This window comes from Ochotona curzoniae, unplaced genomic scaffold, assembly GCF_017591425.1.
Source record: "Ochotona curzoniae isolate NIBS_2020 unplaced genomic scaffold, NIBS_Ocur_1.0 contig_4895, whole genome shotgun sequence".
Taxonomy (NCBI): domain Eukaryota; kingdom Metazoa; phylum Chordata; class Mammalia; order Lagomorpha; family Ochotonidae; genus Ochotona; species Ochotona curzoniae.
The window spans coordinates 1,129,764-1,153,740 of record NW_024466413.1 but is presented as its reverse complement, the minus strand read 5'-3'; the positions used below and the strand labels follow the sequence as shown (position 1 = coordinate 1,153,740).

At 48.7% G+C, this 23,977-nt stretch overlaps 1 protein-coding gene across 1 annotated transcript in view; it reads right to left on the bottom strand.

Annotated features, from left to right (window-relative positions):
* Nucleotides 1-23,977, bottom strand: part of COL22A1 (collagen type XXII alpha 1 chain) — a 199,795-nt gene that overhangs the window by 11,153 nt on the left and 164,665 nt on the right. Inside the window, exons 50-59 of the mRNA XM_040988507.1 lie at nucleotides 21,306-21,359; nucleotides 18,938-18,991; nucleotides 15,491-15,544; nucleotides 13,176-13,220; nucleotides 12,549-12,602; nucleotides 11,026-11,079; nucleotides 5,059-5,112; nucleotides 2,897-2,968; nucleotides 1,523-1,558; nucleotides 117-161 (exon numbers count right to left, since the gene is read on the bottom strand). Coding sequence (XP_040844441.1) covers nucleotides 117-161; nucleotides 1,523-1,558; nucleotides 2,897-2,968; nucleotides 5,059-5,112; nucleotides 11,026-11,079; nucleotides 12,549-12,602; nucleotides 13,176-13,220; nucleotides 15,491-15,544; nucleotides 18,938-18,991; nucleotides 21,306-21,359 — 522 coding nt within the window. The remainder of the gene's footprint in view (nucleotides 1-116; nucleotides 162-1,522; nucleotides 1,559-2,896; nucleotides 2,969-5,058; nucleotides 5,113-11,025; nucleotides 11,080-12,548; nucleotides 12,603-13,175; nucleotides 13,221-15,490; nucleotides 15,545-18,937; nucleotides 18,992-21,305; nucleotides 21,360-23,977) is intronic.

Genomic DNA, 23,977 nt, shown 5'->3' with positions numbered 1-23,977 from the left:
CAGGCAGAGACCAGCAGCTGCCATGCAGCCTGGGCTGTATGCGAAGTGCCAGGTTCAAGGTCCCCAGCCACCATGAAGGGCCACACATGCCATGCTCCATGCACTCCCCCACATACCCTTTCTCCTTGGGGTCCTGGGTCTCCTGGCTTCCCTGGGGCACCCTGCAATGAGAACAAGACAGAGGTCATCCTCCAGGCCCACGTGCACCGGCGTCACTGCTTTTCTCAGCTCTTCCACACAGCCTGCTTGCTGAGGACGAGAGATCCGGGGGACATCAGCCCCACCTCCGACCCCCCGAGTTCCTTTCTGACTTGTCTGGGTGTTGGGGTAGGGGAACACATCGTCCTCTCCACTGCTTCCTGCAACTGCTCACCCTAGACCAAGGGTACCGGGCCATGATCAGATCCCTCGGGATTCCTCTCTTAGGACAAAAGCCATGCACCTGGGCACACCCAGGACAACTGTGCAAACACAGCTTTGAGAAATTCTCACTGCTTCAACTCCATTCCAGCCAAAGCCTGGAAAGTTCCTTCCTCCCTCTCTGGCCCCAGCCCCTCTCAGCCCCCTCTGCAAAGCCAGTGCTGGCCACCAGGCATGGCCACTGCCCTGGCAGCTGTCTCCTGCTTCTTTCCCCCACATGCAGTGGCAGGGTGTGCCTGCTCTCGCCTCAGACTAGAAGCTCTTGGAAAGCAGGGCTTCCAGACTCCTCATTTCCCATCATGCTGTCATCCTGTTCTACACTGAGCAAGTGCTCCGAAGACTGCACTGAGGAATCAAATCCAGCCCAGGAGCTCACATTCTCTCTCCTAATTGGTGGAGCCTATGATGATGCAACAGAGGAACACCTGCTGAGCTGGGGGGGGCTTGGTGGAGTCTGTCCTCTGGGCCCCTTCCCATGGGCCAGCACTCAGCACAGACTGCAGATGGGAGGAATAGATCTCCTACTGTCCTGAAGTTCACAGTCTGGTCAAGAGGCTGCTGGGTGCACAACGGAGCCTGACCCCCAGCCAGCTGGCCTGCTGTCTCGAATTGGGAATATGGAAACACTGTGTCTCAGGGACAGGCATGGAAACTCAGAAAGATCAGAAAAAGGGGGACGTTGCAGATTTCCTTTTGCCTGGGCCTTATTTCCTAGGCAATGAAAAGCCAGAGAAAATTGTTGCAGACAGCAGTCCGACCACAATACACGGGGCAATACATCGTCAGTCCAGTGAACAAGAGGTGGTAGTAATTGGCTGGTGAGTGAGAGAATTGCCCAGTGAGTGGAAGTTAGAATGGGCAGGAGTCGGTGATGGGTTGGTCCTGAACAGGGCACCCTGAACTGGCTGTATGATTTGTCAGGCTTTCGCTGTGCAAAAGTAAAATGGGGGCTCCTTAATTACATAGCATTAAACATTTCAGGACAAGAGTAGCAGAGTAGTAAGTGTAAAAGCCATCTAAGTCGGACCATGAGAGACCAGCCAGGCCTCGCAGCAGCTCTCTCAGGAAGGCATGATGTGGACAGAGGGGCCAAGGTACTTGCCTCCTTTCCCGGGGCTCCTTTCTCTCCTCCTTCTCCCTGTAAACAGAAGAGAATCCATTGGCTCTACAGCAGCAGCATCCTGTAAGCAACATGATTGCATCTGAAGCCAACATTCTCATTCAAGCTGTATGCCAGCCCAGACAGTGATGGACTGGCCACCTGACCAGGGGCAGCCCTGTCAAGGGGCAATAATGGGCACTGTGGAAAAGGGAAGCTTGGGTCCTGGTCTCTGTGCCGACGGGACAGATTGGGATGCTGCTGCTACACACCATCTGCAGGCACAAGGGCAACCTTGAGAAGCAGGCTCCCGCATGTGGAGTACAAAAAAGAGATATCCCCCACCTACTGCTTCAATCCCCAAATGCTTAAAAAAGCCCTGCACTGGAAGCTAAAACCAGGAACTCTGGCGCAATCTTCAATATGAGTGGTTGGACTCCAGTACCTGAACTATCATCTGCTGCCTTGCCATGAGCTGCAGCTGGGAATCAAACCCAGAGACTGTGATATGGGACATGGAATTGCTGAGCCAAACACCTGCCCAAGACCCTGGTCTTTACTGGAGGAGCAGCTGAGTGAAGTGCACTTAGGTTAAAATGGCTACACAGCCACGTGGGGCTAGGGTAGCGTGGTGGGCAGTAGTCAGAGAGCTACTACATGCTATAGGCTGGCCTTGGCTGGCAGAAGGGAATGGAGATGAGCTCTCCACCCTGGGGAGTTACAAACAGTGGCAGCCGAGAGGGGGCACGGCACTCACCAGTCACCCACCTAAGGTGTAAACTGGAGCACACAGAACACAGCACAGCCTTCATTTGGAAATGTTTCAACCCCTCAGCTCCTGTACTCCCACACCCAGCACAGCTTCTCCGTCTCAAGTCTTCCAGCCAGGAGACAAAGACTAGCACTAGCTGGAGCACAAATTTCCCAGGTGGCCTTGAAAAGATCACAGACAGCTTCCAACGGTGCGGCCCACACTGGCTCACCTTTACAGCAATGTCATAGGAGCCTTCAAGTCCCAAGGTCATCACCACCACCACCAATCCATCACATTCACCACTGAGCACCTGCAATGGCCAGCCCCATGGCTACTCCCCTTATGCGCTTGTTTCATTGCATCCTCATTGAGGTACAGTTGATTGTTACTCCTATCTGAATGAAGAGGCAGCTAAGGCACAGATTGGTTAGAAAGTTTTCCCAAGGTCTCATGGGGTGGGGTGACCTCTGAGCCTTCGTCCACTCTCTCCTAAATTAGGATGCACTCTGACCCCACATCAGAGCATCCTGTCCTGTGCCATGGACCTGAGGACCCAGAAAGTGGCCAAGAAGGTGCTGTGTGTAGCAATCGTAACTGGGGCTCCACCCAAGTTCTCTGCTTACCGGAGGCCCACGAGGACCCAGGAAGCCAGGCAGACCTGGGCTTCCATTTTCTCCTTTGCTTCCCTTCTGGCCCTAAGAAGGGAAAACAGAGAATGAGTTTGTCAAGTACCAACACCAGCAGATTCCAAAGCCTCATGACCCCTTGGAACTCCAAAGGCCTGAGATGGTCACACAATAGAGGAAATAAGATCCCCCCTTCCTATTGTGGGGAGATATGCCACTGGCAGCACTATTGTGGACAAGGAAGAAAGATAGGTGGTATCCCCAGGGACAGCAATGGCCTTCCACTCAAAGCACAACAGCAAAAATGGGAAAGAACTCCGACAATGCGTGTGTAGCTTTCAAGCATTTCCCTATAAGAAAGCTTCAACAAGTTCACGGAAAAAGCCAGCATAAGTGTGGGCTGCATAGTGGAGTTCGTCAGGTTGAGCTAGGCTGCAGCACCCATTGATGCGTATAAGCCGAACTGGATGCACAACAGACCACAGCAGTCTGTTGCACATACCAGCATGCTCAGGAACTGGGGCTGGCCTGGTGGGGTTGGGGGTCACTCTGACTAGGCTTCAGTTCCCACTGGTGTGTGTGAAGGTTGGATGTGTGGTGGGCAGGGTGAATTAACCCACAGCATCTGTCAGCTTGTATGAGATAGGGCCGGGCACAGAACTAACTGGGTGACTGCAACCACCAGTGTGTGTGTATTTGTGGTATGATATGGCTGACAGACTGAACCAGTTCTTGCATTGGCTGGCACACACAGGAATCAGGTCTGGGGTCACCTCTGATAAGGTTTCTTTGGGGAGTCCCCCAACTGGACTACTGGATGTAAAAGTCCAACCACAGGGAAAATCACAAGATCTGTGGTCTGACCATGGAGTGCATATGTCAAAACAAAGCCTCCTTGGTTGCTGAAGTTGTGTTGTAGATGCATATGGAGGGCATAACTGACCACTGAGGCCTGCAGGGGACATCAAGTACTTTGGCAGAACAAATCACCAGCTTTCCCAACCAAGTTTGACAGCAAGTATGTGGGTGAGTGGAGATTCGAGAGTGAACTATGTCAGTTAAAGGATTTCCTCAACCTTGGGGGCAACGGAATGAACAACATGTCAGAGCTATCAAAACCACTTAAGCAGAACCTTCAGAAGATGTTCCACACTGGGGACCTGGGAATGATATCAAGTACCCATTCCCCACCCTCAGGTACTAATGCAGTTAGGCTGCTGGGGCCACCCTCTCCCCTTCTCTCTCCTATTCCCCCAGATGCAGGAAGGAACAAAAAACTGGAAGCTATGATCCCATTCACTTTTATCTCACCCACCTTCTCCCATGCCTTGGCCCTCTCCACCCTAATCAGTGGTCCACATGGGTATACATCCTCCTCAATCATGTAAACACTATCAAAAACAAATAAACTTATTATAAGAAAAGTAACATGATAATAAGACTGGGCTTGGGGGACATTAGTGGCCAGGCTTTTCCGTGTGCAATACTAGAACACACCACAGCTTTCTCTTCCTCACCAGATCTGCCCCTGACCAAGCCTGAACCCCAAATCCTGAATCCTCTCCCCAACGACGGCTGCTTGGCACCTCAACCTCTTTCCATTACTGATCCTTGCTGTGCCCTCATCTCTTACTCCACCTCCATCTGCTGCAACCTGCCCTGCCCTCTCAGTTGGTCACAGTTGCTCTGCCTGAGTCTATGCTTCCAACCCTGCAACATATGAAATACCTTCTGCGCAATGTTTCAGGGCATCTCCTGAATGCTCATGGAAAATGGAATTACAGAATAAGTTTGTTCTGGTGCAAAAAAAATTTGTGTAGATTTTTTTCCTAAGATTTGAAATTGAATCCTATATAAAACAAACGAAAAGATACATGGATTTCAACTTGGTTTTTGCACCAAAGGGGACCCATATGTTCACTTTCTATTAACCTTTTAAAGAACCCTGGTATTCCATGTCTGTTTTAGCATTTACACTGGTCTGAGATGGTTGGCCACAGACACAGTGTCAGGTGTACCTTAACCTTTAGGAGGTGCCTCCTAGGGTTCTCTCACCTCCAGCCCATTTCTACCATTCAATACCTCCAAGGATAGACTGGACACGGTGATGAGATCCTGCGGGCTGTGTGGCCATCACATCGCAGCCACTAAGTACTTACTGGGCTTCCTGGAGGTCCAGGGTCTCCTGGAGAGCCAGGTGATCCATTCTTTCCCTGGTGGAAGAAACAGAAGCATAATTCTGTCAGGTCTCCTTGAAGGGTACAGCGAAGCAGGAGGGTGGACCCAGGAGCTTCCGAACCATGTCTGGTGTCACACAGAATCGACCACTCATCTCACTGCAGCTCAGTAAACCATTGCATCTCTAAAGACTTTTCTCAACTTGTAAAAGGCACTTGTAACTTGATCATAGTAACATCCACAACATTAGCACATGAAATCAGCCCTCAGGTGTGCACAACTCAAGCTCACTAGGCAGTGGTGACTAATGCATGACTTCACCCTTCAGCTCCAGTGCTGTCCGAGGGAACAAGCATCTACTGCAACCAACCTACAAACAACAGCTCCGTCACCACCTTGTTCTCGGTTTAGGAAGCAAGACCACATGCTCCTCTCCCTTTACTCCTTCATGGGAGGCATCTTCTCTTCCCCATGTAACAGATGAAATTGCTGAGACCTGGAGAAGCAACGTGGCTTGTGCAGAGACACACAGCTATCAGGTAGAAGTTCTATTCAATGGTGATTCTGGGGCTGACCCTTGCGGTCTTAATATTCTCTGATTTGATGAATGTTTTGTCCTCATTTGTAATTTTGATAAATAGTAAAAAATCAGGATGCACCCAGACACAGCCTTTCAGGATGAGGCTAATTCCTACTGAGACTAAAACTCACAGTGTCACTTCCCCAGGATGAGCCCCACACGTTCTCATTGGCCGCTGAGCCTTCCTGGACTTTGTCCGCTCCAGAGGTAACACAAGAGCAGGTTCTGCGTTGTCTCTTCACACTCCCAACATCCAGCACAATGCCAGGTTCACTGGGGCTCTCTGGCTCTCGGTGATGCTCCTGATGCATTCTTAACACTCTGTGTTCACCCTTCACTCACGAGGAGGCCGTAACACTGCTTATCTGTAGAGCCAGTGCCAGGCTAGCTCCAGCCAGAAGTAGTTGGGCATGAGCTGTGTTTTTGCTAAGGGTTTCTCATGCATTTAATCACTCACTGCTCACATGACAAACATCACAATATTTTTTTAAGAAAATATATATTTTTTTATTAATTGCATTATGTGACACAGTATTATGGGTACTGGGATTCCCCCTACCCCTCCCTGAACCCCATCCCCATGGTGGATTTCTCCACCTTGCTGCATTACCACAGTTCAAATTCAGTTGAGGTTCTTTCATTGGAAGTATTTACCAAAGCATAAAGTCCAGCGTCTTATTATCCTAGTGGGTTCAACAATTTGTTGGTGAGACCATCTCTGGTCTGAAGGTAAAGCCAGCAAAGTATCATCCCAGTCAATTAAAAGCCCCGACATAACATCAACAACAATTTACAACATTATGGCATTAATTGGCATGGTATTGATTAACAATATGTTAATAGGAAAATGCAGGTTCTTAACTACATCCTGTGACTTCTTCATAGACATTTCAATTTTTGGTTTATATTCAACTGAATTCCATACACCTCAAAATGGCTATAGATTACTATTCAGCTGTCTCGTCTATTTTTATTTTAGTATTTAGCTGTTTATAGTGTTGAAGCATGATTTTGCTGAACTTAGTTGTTTTTCAGATGGTCTGAACTGGCTTATAACTCTAGCAAGACATGTGTCACCAGTTTAGGTACAGAACATTTTTTTTTTGGAGGGATGTGCAGAGAAATCCCCAATACCCCAGTGAGGCGTAACTAATCTTTGTGTCCCACCTAGTGAGGTATAACTGAATTCACACTGACCCTTTCATGTCTGATTCTAAGCTTTCCTTCAGTTGTCTGTTCATTCTAGGTTTTTTTGTTTGTATGTTTGTTCATTTGTTTTTAGGGGTTTCTGGAGTGATCCTAATGGTCATCGCAAGAGAGGGTGGGGACCCAGAGCCGGAGCTAGGCAAGGACCAGAGAAAGCTCGCCTCCCTAGCAAACATCACAATATTAAACACCTTCCTCTCCTGCTTTTTCCCTCATCAAGGACATGACTAATGGGTTAGTGACTTAAAAATAGAGAGATGGCTTGTGTCTGGTGCCTAAAAAGTGTCTTGTGAATGAGGCCAGTGCAGGGGCTCAATAGCCTAATCTTTTGCCTGTAGGGCCAGCATCCTGCATGGGCAGCAGTTTATGTCCTGGATATTCCACTTCCCATCCAGCTCCCTGCTTATGTCCTAGGAAAACAGGAGAGGATGGCCCAGGTCTGGGCCCCTGCACCCAAGTGGGAGAACTGGAAGAAGCTTCAGATTGGCTCAGCTTCAGTGACTGCAGCCATCTGGGGAGTGAAACAGCAGATGGGAGATGTGTGTGTGTGTGTGTGTGTGTGTGTGTGTGTCCTCTCTGTAAATAAGTCTTTCAAATAGAAAGAAATCTTTGTTATAAAAGTGCCTTGTGATTGTGGGTGATTCCCTGGCCTCAGCTGACCACATGCTCCAAGGAGCCACGCAGTAGATGGCTTTATCCCTCGTTACAGAAGAGGAAGCTGAGGCAGAGCATAAGCGGGACCTGCCCAGGCTTGCAGAATGACCAGGGGCTGAACGGGAGCAGTGAGTTGGTCTCTGTCAACTGCCTTTCATGCTCAGCTGAGCAGTGCATGCTGCATGATGCTCCACCCCCCACCCATCTGCGTCCCTCTAAAAATACACACTTGAAAGTTTCCCTATGAAAATCGCTTCTCTCCTCCTGCTCTGCTCCTCCCTTCCTTGGCAGGGCAGAGGCTAAGACACACTGACACATGGCACCAATACAGGCTGAAGGGTACAGCAGGTGGGTGGCCCAGGCCACCTACCAAGGCCAGGATGTGGTGCCTTCCCAGGCCACGGAGCCACTCTCCATGTCCCTCTCCACATTTGGAGTCCTTTGGATTCCATGTGGCTCAGGAACAGAGGCTCCACTCCCTTTCCCAACTCTATGGTCCTGCTATAAGCCTCCTGCCTCCGGTTGGTCTCCTTAGCAAGGAACCTGCACACAGGCCCAGGGAAGGTGCTTGGGCTGCAGACTCTGCAGCTAGCCTGCAACAGACCAAGCCTGGCTCTGCTACTTCCTTGCTGTGTGGTTCTATTTCTACCTGCAGAGATGCACAACCCTAGCACGTGGCTCACAGGCACAGAGAACGCATCCCTTGTGCACATGCTCCATATTCTTGGAGCTTAGTGGCTAACAACGGATCTCTAGATCCACTGTCCCCACCCCTGTGACTACAGATTTTCACATATGGTGTGTTTAAAGTGTAACTTTTTATTTATTAGAAAGCAAAATTAGAAATTGTGCTTCTGGCTATTAGATTATTTCCCCAAATACTCACAATGATACAGACTGGGCCAGGCACAAAGTGGGAAGCTTACCCAGGGCTCTCCCACTGGTGGCAGGCACTTGAGCCATCCCAGGGGTTCCATCAGCAAGAAGCTGAAGTTAGGAGCAAAGACATGGTATAGAAAGCCGGGTCCTTCGCTATGAGAGGTGGACTTCTCGGTGGGTGCCTTAACTTCTAGGCAAATGCCACCCCTATGTTTTTTTTTTATTATTATTATTGTTGCTTACATTGTATTATGTAGTACAGCTCCATAGGCGCTGGGGATTCCCCCCACCCCTCCCACACCCCTCCCCCCATGGTGGATTCCTCCACCTTGTTGCATAACCATAGATCAAGTTCAGTTGAGATTCATTGCTTGCAAACACATGCCTAGCATAAAGTTCCGTGTCCTATTGTCCAGATAAGTTCAGTGGCCTCTTGGGGAGACCTTCTATGGTCTGAAGATAGGTCTAACAGAGTAAAGATCCGGTCAGTTAAAAGCCCCAACAAGGTTTACTTTCAATTGACACATAGGAGTTGTACACACTTATAGAGTACATCAGATCATTTCAATGAATGTGTACTGATCAGATCAGTGCAATCAGCATATCTATCATGACAGACATTATTCATTTTTCTGCGCTAAAAACATTCAAAAACTTCCCTGCTAGCTATTTTGAAAAGGACAATAAATCAACATAGTTCTACTGTACTGCCAACTGGGTCTTTGTACCAAATAACCACAAGAGGAGGAAAAAAAAAAAACTCACCTAGTTTTCAGGACGGTGAAGGGCAAAGCGGGAACCATGCCAGAGGGTTTGCTCCCAAGTGGGGGTGCAGAAGCCCTGATGGAGCGGGCCCCGCCACTTCACACAGCGCCCCTCTTCTCAGTCATCACCACTTCCTTCCTCACTGACACTGTAGGCTGTTTATCCTAGCCACTGCATTGGAATGATTTTAACACAGCTGCCAAGCCATACACATATGTTTATGTACTGTTTGCATGCCTGTGTGACAGATAAGTAATACATCTGAGCACCCTAAGAACCAGTGCCTGCACCCCCTCTGAGAAGGCAGGCCACTTTGAGAGGCAGGGGTCGTATCTGGAGAACATGGCTTCACCTGCTGAGGTCTGAAAAGGTGTGGCATTCGAATCATACACTTTGCCTCCCACAAGATCAGAAAGACAAAGCACACGATTAATACCCAATGTGGAATAGGGAACACCTTATATAGAGTCCCAGAGTCCTGGGTTCAGATCCTTCCGACAGCTCTTACCAGCTGCATAGCCTTGACTTGAGGAACCAAGTCATTTATGTATTCCACTATTCATTCAGGAAAATTAGAAAAAACATACACAAAGCCATGCAAAACAAGCACACTGCAACTGGCACAGTGCTGGGTAAAATATCGATTGCGCAGAGTCTCGTAGGTGTTCTGGAACATCCTGAACTGTGTACAAAATGCTACTAGCAGCAGCTCTCTCTGCACTGTGGGACTATGGTGGCAAGGAGGGAGGAATTTGCTTACTTCTTTTTTTCTCATTCAGTCCTACACAATCCCTTTTATCATCAGTGTGGGCCACATTTAGGATGATCAACACAGCCTCTCAGGGGTGGGCCCTGGGATTAAACCAGGCAGCACCTGCTTTCCCCCAATACAGCACTAGCTTCTTGAATGCCTTCCTTCCACCTTCTCACACATGCACTCAAGACTTCATCTTAGACAGAAGGAGCACCCTAGGTTCAAGGGCAGGAAACAGTATTATCCAGAATACTGATCAACCACACAGAGTGTCAGGGCTTGAACCGTGTCCCTCTTAAAATCCATAGAGTCAAATTGTATCACTCAGTAACTCAGAATGGGACCTTATTTGCTATTTTCCTGTTAATGTACATGGGAAAGCAGTGGAAGATACCCAAGTTCTTGAGTCCCTGCCACCCACATAAGGAGACCAGGATGGAGTTACTGGCTCCTGGCATTGCCCCAGCCTAACCAAGGGCATTGTGGCCATTTGGGGAACAAACTAGTGGATGGAAAATCTCTTGCCTTTCTCTGTTTATTCTGCTTTTCAAATAAATAAATGAATCTTTACTAGAATGGTATCTTTGGAAATGAGGTCTTCATAGACACAATTAGTTAAGGCTAGCTCAGACTGACAGGATGGGCCCCTCTCCCAACACAACTGGGGTCCTTATAATAAGGTGCAGCTTGGAGACAAAGGCACCCAGAGATACCCCTTGTGCAGGTGAAGGAGATTGGGGTGCTGCTTCTGCAGGCCAAGGACAGCCAGAAAACTCCAGGAGCTAAGGAGAGCACAGGGCAGAATCTCCCTGCCAGCTTTAGCATCAGCCATATTTCTGTGGTTTAGGCCACTCCATCTGTGCTCCTGTCACAGCAGCCCTACAACCAAGACCAATGCTTCAAACAGCCAAAAGCTGGAGCAGGCCCCATGGGAAGGCCCTGACTAGCTTGCATGTGGCCCCATGGTGGCCCTAGAAGACAGCCTGATGGCAAAGCTCTTTGTTGACTAATGCTGTTCTTGAAATCCCATTCAGCTGCACCAGGGTGAACCAAACCTACCTCACCATGGGACAACCCTGAGGAGTCATGCAGTCTGCAAGCAAAACTCACCGGTAAGCCCCTCAGTCCTTGTGGCCCCTGTGGTCCGACAGGTCCAGTATCGCCCTGGAACAGACAGAGAGGGGTCATATCATAACAGTCAGAGATGAAGTTGATAACAATACACCTCTTGAAATGGACCAAACTTCACCAAGGGACCCAAGAGAATAAACAAACTGCACCTATGATATTTCATGGAGAATCACTAGTTGTCCCAAATCTGAGCAAACTCCCTTTGGATAGCTGAGGAAGTGCCTGGAAGCCCCAAATTTATTTTCTGGTTTTCACATATTTTGCTGGGATTCCATGCAGGACTCCATGCAGAAATAAGAAAAGAGATGTTATTTTTAAGTTCTCTTCCTGACTCAACTGGACAGCAGCCTGGAAACATCCTTTCCTGAGTCTCCAATGCCACTGTGCATAGCACCCTCCAGTTTGCACAGTGGTGAGAATCCACCGTCTTGCCCAGTCTTCCCATCACCCCTGCTGTAGCATAGGTTGGATCTTATTGAATGAGTGAACAAACAGAAGCTGGGACATGCTCCTAAAGCAACCAAGCTGGCAAACATGCTAAAAAAATGGATTTTTAAAATGAAGAGTCAGAAGATAATGATGATGGGAAGGGGGCACTGCCCACCATGTGGGATGCAGGCTCCTATCCCAGTTCCATCCTGACCTGCCCGAGGAGCTGATTCCGCCTGATTTCTGTCTGTGGAATTCCTGACATTGAAGTGAGGATGATGGGCTCCACCAGATCATCACACTGCTGTTTAGATTCAAGACTGCCCTTTGGGGCTGGACTGGGAGTGCTCCCCTCATTTAGCTGGGAGTAGGGAGTGCTGATCTACAACCTGGACTGGCTTGTAAAATGGATTCTAAGGCTAAGGAAACACAGCTGAATGAGCCAGGTCTTCTCCCACAACCCTCTTAACAGGAAGAGTCGATTACTCAGAGCTGATGTATTCTGGGAACAGCGAGGGCCGCGGGGGAGCAGTCTACCTCAGGAGTGTCCCGACAGATGCAGGGGGCAGGGGGCCATGAGGAGCCTTAGGCCACAGTGGCCAAGCTTTAGTCCAAGTGTCTACACCCAGGAGGCCACACTGCAGCCCCCCACGATGGGAAGCCCTACCAGACCCAGCACACTGCTGTCCCCCAGGGGTATGCACAGCTGCGAAGGTCTGACTGTGTGACCATGAGCAAGTTATGATCATCTCTGGGGCTAGGATCTCTCCCTGCCACATTGAAGCCCCAAGACAAAAGCAGGAGCTGTGGGAGCGTGTGACGCACGATGCCATGAGGCAGGGGTGCGTGATGGCTTTCAGCTCTGAGGAGGACAAGAGGCAGAAAATCCAGGCCAACTTCAAGGCTAACAAATTATGTCTGATCCAGAAAAACCTCTTGACCACTGTGAGGTCCAGGCACTGACCGCTAGGAGGAATTCATTCTGTGATGGTCCTGTGTGTGTTTTTGAGTTGCCACCAACCCCCATGGTTCAGCCTATGTGTGACTTTCCAGCCCCACAAGGCCACACTTACATCTTTTCCTGGTAACCCTTCCCGGCCAGGGGGCCCTGCGGTACCAGGCTCACCCTGCAAACAGAAAGCTGCTGTTAGGAAAGAGGTTGCCTTAGCCCCAGGAACACCTGAGAGACCCTCAGCACCACCCACCAGAAAGCACCCGTTGGAGTATGACAGCCTCTGCTGCAGAGCCCTGGCCCCAAGCTGGGGTCTTCCTGCACCCAAGGCCACCTGTGAGAGCCTGTGTGAGTAAATCAGGCAGGAAAGAACACCACACAAAGGATCAAGAAAACCAGCCAGGATTCCACCTCCCTGTCCACAGGCCCTTGGATTTTTTTTTTCTATTCCTCAACCACGTCCTGGCTGTCTAAGCATATATAGGACTCGGAGCTACTCATCCCTGAGGTTGAGTTAAAGGATAAGAAAGGGTCCCTGGTGTCTTCCCAACTGGGACAAAGCTGATGACTTCCACTTAAAAACTTGGGAAATCCTCTCACATTCTCTGAATCTCAGCTTGCCTTCGGTAAAATCAGCCTAGCAACAGGCCTGGCCTCACAGGACCGCCCCACCTGCAGGCCCTATGAGTTCTCTAGAAGTGCCACCTGTGACACCCAGGTTGACCTCCAAGGAAATATGTGCACTTACCCGTGGACCAGGAGGACCTGAATCGCCCGTGTGTCCCTTGAAGCCCTAGAGGGGGAGGATAGGGTCAGCGCACTGCAGAACAAGCCAGTGGGGCCCTGTGGAAGAGGACCCTGCTGCATCCTCTCTCCTTCTCCCCAACACATACATGTCTCCCTTGATTCACCCTGACTTCTCTGTTTGCTACCAGCCACAGCAGGCTGAGCCTGACTGCCAGGGACAAATGGGAAGGAAGGAATGGTGGGGAAGGAGAAAGCAGATACTTTAACTGTGGCATGCTGTACCTGTCCCAGGGGCTCTCAGCTCAGCACCACAATGCCCCAGTGTACAGACAAAGCATTTGGGGCACAGGTCTTTCACACAGAAGTTAAAAATGGAGCCATGGTTCAGGCACAGTCTGATGGATGGCACAGTTCCATCTCCTCTCTCCATTTTCACACTTGAGCTGGGAGGCAGCAGTTGGTGGCCAAACAGCCCCTGGGGTCCAAGACCAGTTGTCAGCTGGCTCTCTCCTCCAAGCTCTGGTTCAGCCTCATGACCTCACTTGCTTTCCTGACCTCCAAAAGCCAATAAAGACCCTGCAGGGATAGTAAGAGCCTTGAGCCAGGCCACCGTGTGAGCACTTGCACCCCAAGGAGCCTCTTCCCGATGCTGTTCCTATAACCAAAGTATACCAGGCACTCAGTGGGCTTCAGGTCCTGGCAACCAACCCTTGGGAAGTTGGAGCTGTTGTGATTTCCACTGCATAGAAGAGGGAACAGTGAGTGGTTCAGGAAGGTTCCCTTAGGGATCAAGGTCTCAAAGGTTGGTCTCTGCCAAAGCCCATGCTGTTCCTTTGAAGCTTGGCACTGAAGCCTGGGATGCCAGCCACAAGCACTGTGTGAGTAACCTCCCTCCCTTTCTGCCAATCCAGGTTCAGAGCCAGGCCCTGCCTCCACGCAGGCCCAAGCAAATGGTCTCCAAAGCCGGAAGGAATCCTCTGTGTCTCTCTTTCCAGTAAGCAGGAATTGCATTTTAAAAGCAGTTAATGGGAGCTGTATTTTGCTATACCAGTTAGGACTGCCACCTAGGTGGCTGGCATTCCATAGCAGGGTGCCTGTTTTGCATCCAGGCTCTGCTTCTGACTCCACCTGCCTGCTCATGTGTATGTCTCCTGAGAGTCGGGGTGATGACTCCAGGGCCTGGACCTCAGCCACCCACACAGCAGGCAGATGGAGCTCCTGGTTTCCGGCTTTGCCTGCCCCAGTCCCAGCTAGAATGGGCATTTGGGGGACAGAACCACTGACTGCGAGCTCACTTACTCACTCTCCTCCCTTTCTCTCTCTAAAAATGTTTTTCTTTTTTCAAAATTGATGATTAATTCTGTGCTTTACTTCCTATGGAGAGTAATATTCCACATTCTCAAGATTTTTCCTTTTTTTGTGAGGAGGTTGTTGTTAGATGAACTACAAGGGAATTTAGAAGAAGGAATATTGATTTTTTTGTGTTTTAGGTCCTCACTGAATATGAGTTATTGATTTTTCTTAAAGAATAATGACATTGAGGAAATAGAACTAGCATTTTCATCTGCTACCTCTTCCTGATAATTGGGTTTTAGGATTTTCATGAAACATCTATTCTTTTCCAAAAATAATATAAGACATTATATGAACAATTGTGAAATTATAGAGAAGTAGAACATTTAGCAAGAAACTATGATAACCTTGAAAGAAAGACGAGTTCAATTTTATGCAAAAAGGTATTTGTATGCATCTCTCTCACTCCATGAGTGTATATATACATGTGTGTGCATATAAGCACAAATAGTAATAATACAGATGCTAGATTTCACATATAAAAAAATTACTAGAAAATATACCAGAATATTAACAGCTCTGCCTGTGTGATAGAATCGGAAGTGTCTCTACTCTGTTATTCTGCCTTATTATTACTGCCATTGCTATTCTTGTTAGACACTGAAAGGGAGTAACTTTTATGACTGCTGAACAAGGGAAATTCAGCACTGAAAGCGGTACTAATGCAAAATTAAACCTCAGTTTCAGATCCTATTATCTGGGCAAAACCCATGACCATCCTAACACGAGGGATAAGGACAACGCATCTCTGGGGCCCAGTGGCAATGTTTGGAATTCAGGGTGGTGGCATGTGACATGGTGGATTACACACAAACACCCCTGTGGTGAAGGACAGGGCCTCCCAGCGCCCCCTTCACTGGCACCCACCCTCAGGCCAGACAGTGCCAGGCAGCCCCTCCCCCCACCAGCATGATCCTAGTGACCGCCCAGCCCTGTTCTGTGGGCAGCACTGGGCAGACTTACAGGTGGGCCTGGAGTACCCTCTGGTCCTGGCAGACCTGGCTCTCCTGCTTTGCCCTGTGAATCAGGAAGAAAAGAAGGGCTGAAGGATGACAGTCGCACACTCTTTCCAGTGCTGGTTTCCTGCAGCTCTTAGTGTCTGTGCCCAGCAGCCCATGCCAGGGCATCCTGCCAGCCCCTGTTCCTCAGTTCATTTCCTTCCACACAGATCTCATCTTCCTGTGCTCAAGCCTATAATGTTCCTGTCTGTCCTGTGGTGATGCTGGTTACCCAGGTTCCCCTCCACATTAATTATTCATCAGACTCCTTTTCACTGTCAGAAGTGATGTGCTCCGGATGGGGAATTACCGGGCCTCCTTCGTTATGAATGACTGTATCCCAGCTCACAAAAACACCCCAAGGTAGCTATTAACTATAACCATGGCACCTTACCAGTGGTGCTGCTGAGGATCAAAGAAATTACATTTTTTACTGAGTTACTACAGGGCTAAGCCAGGCAGCATCTTAGCTGCTAGTTCTACCCCGGTGGATGCTCTTTTCCAATCAGCAGCTGCACCTGCCAGAAGGGAGAACTGCGGTTCACCCAGCCTCTGCCTGACCAAGCTTGCCATCCATAGAAGTTATGGGGACCGTCTTCCTTTTCAAATCCCCTTCCTGCCTACAGCCTGGCACTGACCTGAACAGAACCAAGGCATGTGGAGAACCAATGACAGCTCGGGAGCAGCCTGAGAATGGACACAGTGGTCAGAAATGGGGCGGGGTGGGGTGCAGTGTAGAGAAGTGAAAGTGCAGTGTGGTGGTGGCACAGGCAGATGCCATCCTCTCTCCAGAGGACACTGTGATTGTCATATACACACTGTGCCTCTCATTTCCCTGACTTATAAACCTTGAGGGCCATTTGGGGTCTGTTATAGGGTTGGCAAGAGAGAAAGCGACATCCTTGGGTTTGGAGGAAAAATTACAGAGAAGGGTAAAGTAGAGCTCCGATTTCCAAGGGTATTGCTGCTTCTCTCCATCCCACTCTGCCATGTCTAGCTGTGTGTTCCTGGGCATCATTTCCCTGCCTGGCTCAGCCTCGTCATCTTCTGCACACTCTAGAGGCTCATCCCTCCCAGGTGTGTGTCACAGAGGTCCACAGCCCCATCTGGCTCTGGCTTGGATGGGGATGGGGAAATTCCAGGTGCAGATGTCACAGATTCTCAGGGTGCTCCCAGCCTCCAGGTGCTCCCAGCCTCCAGGTGCTCCCAGCAGCCTCCTGAGATCACAGCTTCAAGCCTGGCTATTGGGACTTCCTTCTCTCTGTGGAACAGCTCCCAGATATCCACTTGCATCCAGATCTTTCGGGAGACTTTTAGGGTGCCCCGATTCTATCCATTCCTGTGCTACTTTATTCCCAAACAGCTCAGAGTGCTAAAACTTTAGGACAGCAACGCAATGACATCCTAGAATGAACTAACTGGATAACTCTGAAAAGGACCCCTCCAGCCCCATGTGGGGGAGAAGGGGTGTCACCACCCTGCCCTGTCTTCATACCTCACCCAACATGAGGCCTGGTCCTCTAGCAGCAACACTCAGCACCTAACACGGGTCGCATCTAGAAATGGGCACTCATTAGACACATGGATGGGACCAATGTCCTCAGTGGTCCCATGCATAAACACCAGCCTCCTGGGACATCCTGCAGGAAGGCTAAGCCCCTGCTCTGAGTTCTGAGCTCTGGAATCTCTGCTGGGACACGTGCCTGAAACAAGCTTCATGGCCCAGCTGTGTGGTGAGCCTGGCCAAGCAATGGGTCTCTCTCTTTGCCTTAGTTTCCACACCTGCAGCCACAGGAGCGCTGAGGTGATGAGAGTTTTGCAAGGATGAAATCAGAGTAAAGAACATGCTCAAGCCCCTAGGCCCTAGATGCACACACAACAGCTGCCAGCCTGCTGTCACACTCCCTGCACTCCTTGCCCCTTGCTGCTTTATTGCCCACCCCACAGCCCAGCTGCTGTCCACCTTCAGCCAGAAAGAGCCTCCCACTTCCACGAGTGAAAGCTCCTTCTCCCCATCCTGCAGTAAGCTTTGTTTTCAGCATCTGGCAACCAATGTAAAAAAAAAAAATCATCAAGAAGGTGCTTTCAGCAAGTTTCCCAGGATTCAGAATGAGTCATAATAGCTGACGACCAAACAAATTAAATGGAACATAAACCTCTCTGCGGAAACATTTATGTAATTCCAGGCAGCAGCTCCAAGGCCTCTGCAATTGTGACTGCATCAGGAGTTAAAAGTAGGGCAGTTGGGAAAGGGAAGTTACAAAGTAATTAACAGACAAGCCTGATGTAGCTAGCAAACTCTCCACCTCCTCTGGTCCTCCAGCAACTCAGGTAAGCCAGCGGAAAAGAAGGCCGAGGCTCGCGGATGAACTCCAGGACCAAAACCCAGGACAGCAGCAGAGCCAGCATATAGTCTGTGGGTGCATGGGACATTTCCATTGAACAATCATCTATATTTTAAAATTTCAAGTCTCTGCCTCATTTTCCACGGATTTTTTCCTATGGTTTCTGCCAGCTGCCTCCCATTGAGCAGAATGCATAAACCATCACTTCACTGGGCTATACTGGTGGTGTTTGCAGAATACAGCCTTCTAAGCCAGGAGCACCACCCTCCTGGCCCTCCTGGCCCTCCTCGCCCTCCTGGCCCTCCTCGCCCTCCTGGCCCTCCTGGCCCTCCTCGCCCTCCAGGTGCAGTGTCTAGGAGGGAGGCTTGCAAAGACAAACGTGCTGCCAGGAATTGCAGAACCATCCCCACCACAGAATCATAACCCCAGGAAAGAAGGACTGGCCAAGCTCAGGGAAGGCAACTGGGAGGTCACAGCCATGGTTCTTCAGACATGCCCCACAGCCTCCAACAGTCAGTCTGTATGCACAACTATATCCTGATGAGCCTTTGGTCCCTGGGCAACTGATAGTCAAGAAAAAGACAAAAACACACAAAAAGCAACTCGGGACACCCAAGTCAAAAGAACCAAAGGGAAAACTCGGGACTCAGAGCTGGCAGGCACCACTCCGGTTTGGAGCTGGCAGGCACCACCCCAGTTTTCAGTGGATCTCAGTTGTCTACCACTAGCCATGCTCGCCTCCCTGGCATCCCTCCCTCCCCAAAGGGAGGCAGCAGGAGGCAATAAAACAGGTGCAAAGATGGACAGGAACTCGGGGTGCAGGTTCCTGTCCCATTACATGCCCAGCCCTGGTTTTGGGCTCGCCATTTCAACTCTTTCTGCCCTAAAACTGGGCTAGTATATATATTCACCCTGCAGAGTTGCTGGGAGAAGTGAGTGAGTTTGGACTCACACACAGGAAACAACTGCCACTGCATCTGCCTCCCAGAAGCTCCTCTCCCCAGAGACTCCATCAATGAATAATAATGAGGCTCGGCATGCAAGCCAGGAAGCTCAGAAACCCCTACCGGCTCTCCAGGAGGGCCTGGTTTTCCATCTCTGCCTTCTTTGCCTTCTTCTCCCTGCAAAAGAGGGAGGGAGGGAATGAGAGAATATGAGACTCTTGCAGCTACGTGCAGTACGATGCTAGCGGGTAAGGAACTTGTCAACAGACAGAGCAGTGCTGATTTCTTGGTTCTCTTCCTTGCCTCTGATTCCACTGTGGTTCTCAGAGCCTGGTACACAGTAAGAGAGAGAATGCATCTCAACTTATTATCATGACTAAGCTTAAATAGACTCTTGGGGCTAGGGGCCCCATTCTGGCCTTTCCTGACATAGACAGTGAGGGAGATGAAGGTGTGATGAAGATGAGGAAATTGCCAACAGGTGCAAGCCCTGAGCACAGCACACGGGACAGATACATTAGGAAACAGGGAATGATAACCGGGGCTATGTCTGGGCTATAAAACATGTTTGTGTTTCTTTCCACCAAATTAAACTGCACAGAAACAAGTAGACACGCTGCACTGGCCAAGCTCCTAGCTCAAAGGACCATAAAACACTAGCGTGTATCTAGGAAATAATCATTTCCCCAAGAGTCTAGAGATGGAGAAGATAACTACATGAAGGACTTTGGTTCTCATCTTGGGCCACCTGGCCCCAGGTCTTGGGGAACAAAAGCAGTAAGGCAAGGCAGAGAGGAAGTTAGGTCCCACAGAGCCAGGTTGGATCCTGCCTGCACCTGCCAGGCACAGGGTCTGGGGCACATCAGTCACACCCTGAGACCTCCATGCCTTTTTCCTCCTGCAGAGATGAACTGGCCTGGCAGTCACTGGGTGGCTTGGCATCCAGGCTTCCTCTGCAATGCATCAAAACAGGTATCACCTGCAAGTGTGGGAGGAAAACGCCGCTGTCCTTAACACCACAGTCACTAATGAAATTAGTGTGGTTTTTCCCACCAGAGCTCTTCATGTCAGCACCTTGGCTGAAGGGCATGTCATTACGGACAGGGATCTAATTTGACGGGCCTGCCTGAGTGCTCATTGTGTACCTGCAGCTCTGGATGAGCGACGGTCCCAGCATAACAGTATGAACACCAAATAAGACGAGGGCTGCACTGCCTTTGAGGCCTGGCAGTATCGATCCTCTTTTAAATTAAACCCTTTACTCCAGGACAGATCTTTGTCAGTGTTGACGATGCCCCCCGGGACACCTTCATCCCATATTGGAATGCCTGAGCTCAAATTCAGACTCTATTTCCAATCCCAGTGCCCTGCTACTGCAAACCCTGGAATGCAGTGAGCCACAGCTCAAATAACTGGGTTCCTGCTCCCTACCAGGGAGAGCTGGATAGACCACACACTGCTCAGCCTGTTTCCAGGTGCTGCAGGCATTGGCAAGGAAAGACAAATGCATGGATTTCTTGAAAACACTTAACATTGGAATTTGTGTGTGTGTGTTTCCATGCGTGGGACCTGCAAAGAAGGTTAAAGAGCTATGCAAAAGGAAAAAGGCAGCCACAGAGTGACACGTAGGGAGCGGGGAGACCCACGCACTGGGACTGGAAGCACAATGGATGCTCGGTCTGTGCGAGTAGAAAGAAACTGGCTTGAGAAGATGCCGGGGAGGCCTGGGCATGACATACGGAACGGTCTGAGAAAGACACGGACTTTCCATTCCCCTTGCTGCCTGTACGTCACAGCGACGTGTTTTCACTTGGCAGCACTCCACTTCCTGCACCTCTAGTAAGGACAGCTACATCAGCACCACAGAGCACAGATTTTAAGCTGCAACACAGACACACAACAGGCTTTCCTGCCCCTGCCTGGTCCACGGTCAGCTCTCAATAAAAGCAGAGCTGTATCAGTGTACTTCTTGGGAGTTAATATTGGTCTTGGTAGTTTGGCAGTAATTATGAAGACTCTCGGGCACTACCACACTCTGACAAGCAAACCCCACTTTTCAGGGTGTTTCGGGAGGGGTCGGGCATCATGAAGAAATGAAAAAAGCCAACTTTTTTTGCATAGTTTCCTTTTAAAATAAAATGTATAAATCAAGAGAATGATCCTATACATTATGCATTCATTGAACATACTGTAAGTAAAATTTATGCACATTTAATAGTAGGGTGTAAATACTTAATTATAGCCAACAGCTACGAATGTGTGTGTGAACAGATGTGAAAGAGAGAAACATTTAAATAAGCAACAACCAATATATTTTATTTGGCGTTGGCTGTTAATGTGCAATTCTTCTGCTAAGTTTATGTGAGAGCTACAATTCTGTTGCTTTTACAAGAAGGGATGTATTTTTGTCTACTTTTTTCTGTACAAGAAAACTCGACTGTAAACAAGCTAACATGCACACACACACAAATAAACCAAAGCTGTTACTTACAGGGATTCCAGGGATCCCGGGCGGGCCTGGGGGGCCAGGAGGTCCTTCGTTCCCCTGCAAGAGGCAAGCCATTAGAACACTGTGAAACAGTCTTGATCAGTTTCTCCAGAACAACTGCCCTTGCCCAGACTGCCTGTGCCTGCTGGGAGGAGTCCCGGCTGGACAGACCAGGGACCTCCCAGCTTCCTAGCAAGGCACAGTGCGGAGGCATAGAGCATGACTCTGCTGGAGTTCACATGGGGTCAGGACTCACTCTGACCCTTGCGCTTAGGGAAATTAGTGACTGGAAGATCAGTAAGAAGAGGCTGATGGGGTCCAGCAGTGTGGCCTAGCGGCTAAAGTTCTCACCTTGAACGCCCTGGGATCCCATATGGGCACCGGTTCTAATCCAAGCAGCTCCACTTTCCATCCAGCTCCCTGCTTGTGGCCTGGGAAAGCAGTCCAGGACAGCCCAATGCCTTGGGACCCTGCACCCATGTGGGAGACATGGAAGAAGTTCCTGACTCCTGGCTTCGGATCAGCACAGCACTGGCTGTTGAACTCACTTGGGGAGTGAATCATCGGACGGAAGATCTTCCTCTCTATCTCTCCTCCTCTCTTTGTAATAAAAATAAATAAATCTTAAAAAAAAAAGAAGAAGAGGCAGATGGATTTGGTGTCCACAAGACCAGTGTCAGCTACAAACCTGCACCTGTCCCCAGACTCTGGCATTGTGAGTCCCCTGTCTGCACAGACCCAGCCACAGCACCTTGAGGTATTGAGCCTGCAAAACTGGACATATGTGTAGACCTGGCCCAGGCCATGCACAACCTGTGGTCTCCTTATTTTTATTTGTTCAGAGTTTTTTAAACTCTTCACGAACATTCATGGCAAGTACCCCAATGAAATGGACGTGATGTTTTGAAAGACCACTTGGCCAAATTCATTAATGGTTCATTTCCCACTGCATTCATCAGAGACATGGATAACTTTAAACCAGAGCTTTTTATATCAGAATGAATGATTTTATGCCTCTCCAGGTCTCCACCGTGACTGTTCAGAAGTTCTGACAACTTTACCACTGCTACCAGTGTTGCCTCTGGGAGCGATACTTGTGCCGGGTTTTTCATGCCATTTGAATCCACAAGTAACACCAAATAAATAATTCTTAAAGGCATGGTTTTATCATCTTAAAAGAAAGGCAGAGAGAGAGAGAGGCAAAAGGCCAGCACTGAGATGTGATAGGTTAAGCTGCTGCTGGCAATTGGTGTCCCATGGCTCCAGTTCATGCCCCCGCAGCTCCTTTTCCAATCTAGCTCCCCGCTAACATGCCTGGACAAGCAGATCCTTGCATCCACATGTGAGACCCAGATGAAGTTTCAGGCTCTTTGTCTTGGACAAGCCCCACAAATATGGAATTAAGCAGCAGATAAAAAATCTCTGTAATTCTACCTTTCAAAAATACATATTTTTTAAAGATAATTGTAATAATATGGGGAAAATCAGTAGGGAGGAGGAAATTTGGGGAGGGGGAAGGGAAATCCCAAACACTATGAATCGGTACCATAAAAATAAAAATTAAAAATTAAAAAAGATAAAACCCAAACATAGCTGATATTTATGTCAAATGCAAGCAGATTTCATGTTACCGTATAAACACAGCCTAATCAGGCTACCCAACGCATTCTTTTTTATTAAATATCATTTAAACTTCATAGAACCTCAACAATTGAGGGTTTTTTCCCCTACCTAAAGAAAATGAGAGGCATTCATAATGGATACTTAAGATACCAAATGTTTAAATTTTCATTATATAACAGCTTGATAACAGAAAATGAGCTCTGTAGTGTCCTTTCCCATTGAATATCATGGTACCTCGGATTAAATGGACTGACTGATTTGAGAGAGAGCTCCAATCTACTGGTTAATTCCATAAAATGCCTGCAATGGTTGAGACTATACTGAGGGCAAGACTGGAACATGGAAATTCAATCAAGATCTCCACAGGGCTGGCAAGGACCCAACTATGTGGTCAACACTGCTGACTCCCAGGCTCTGTACTAGCAGATACACATCAGCAGAAACTAAAGGTCGGTATGTAGTCTGGTGTGGGAAATGGGTGTCTGAATCTCTGTGCCACACGTCCAACACTACCTAGCTTTATTCATTCTTTTTTTCCTTCTCAGGATTACGTCGGCTATTCTCAGTCTCTTGTGATTCCATTTGGATTTTAGAATTGTTTCTTTTATTTTTGTAAAGAATGCATTGCCATTTTGTTGAGCATTGCATTATTAATATCTGTCTTTAGAGTAAACAAAACAGCATAAAAACCAACACAGAGATCAATGGAACAGAACAGAAACAGGGAACCCATGTGTATTCAACCAACTGACTTTTGAAGAAATTGCCAGGGACATATACTGAAGACAGGACATTTTCTCAGTAAATGGTACTGGCAAAACTGGATACATAGTTCAAGAAAGAAATTAGATCCTCGTGCCTTGCCTTATGTAAAAATCAACTCAAGATAAATCTAAGACATAAATCTAAGATCTAAAACTGTGAACTTGCTAGAAGAAATCACAGAAAGTATTTTAAGAAACTGGTACAAAAATGCAAAGGACAAAACCCCAGAAGCACAGGGAGCAGAGGCAAAATCCAACAAATGTAATCCTACCAAACCAAGAAGCTTC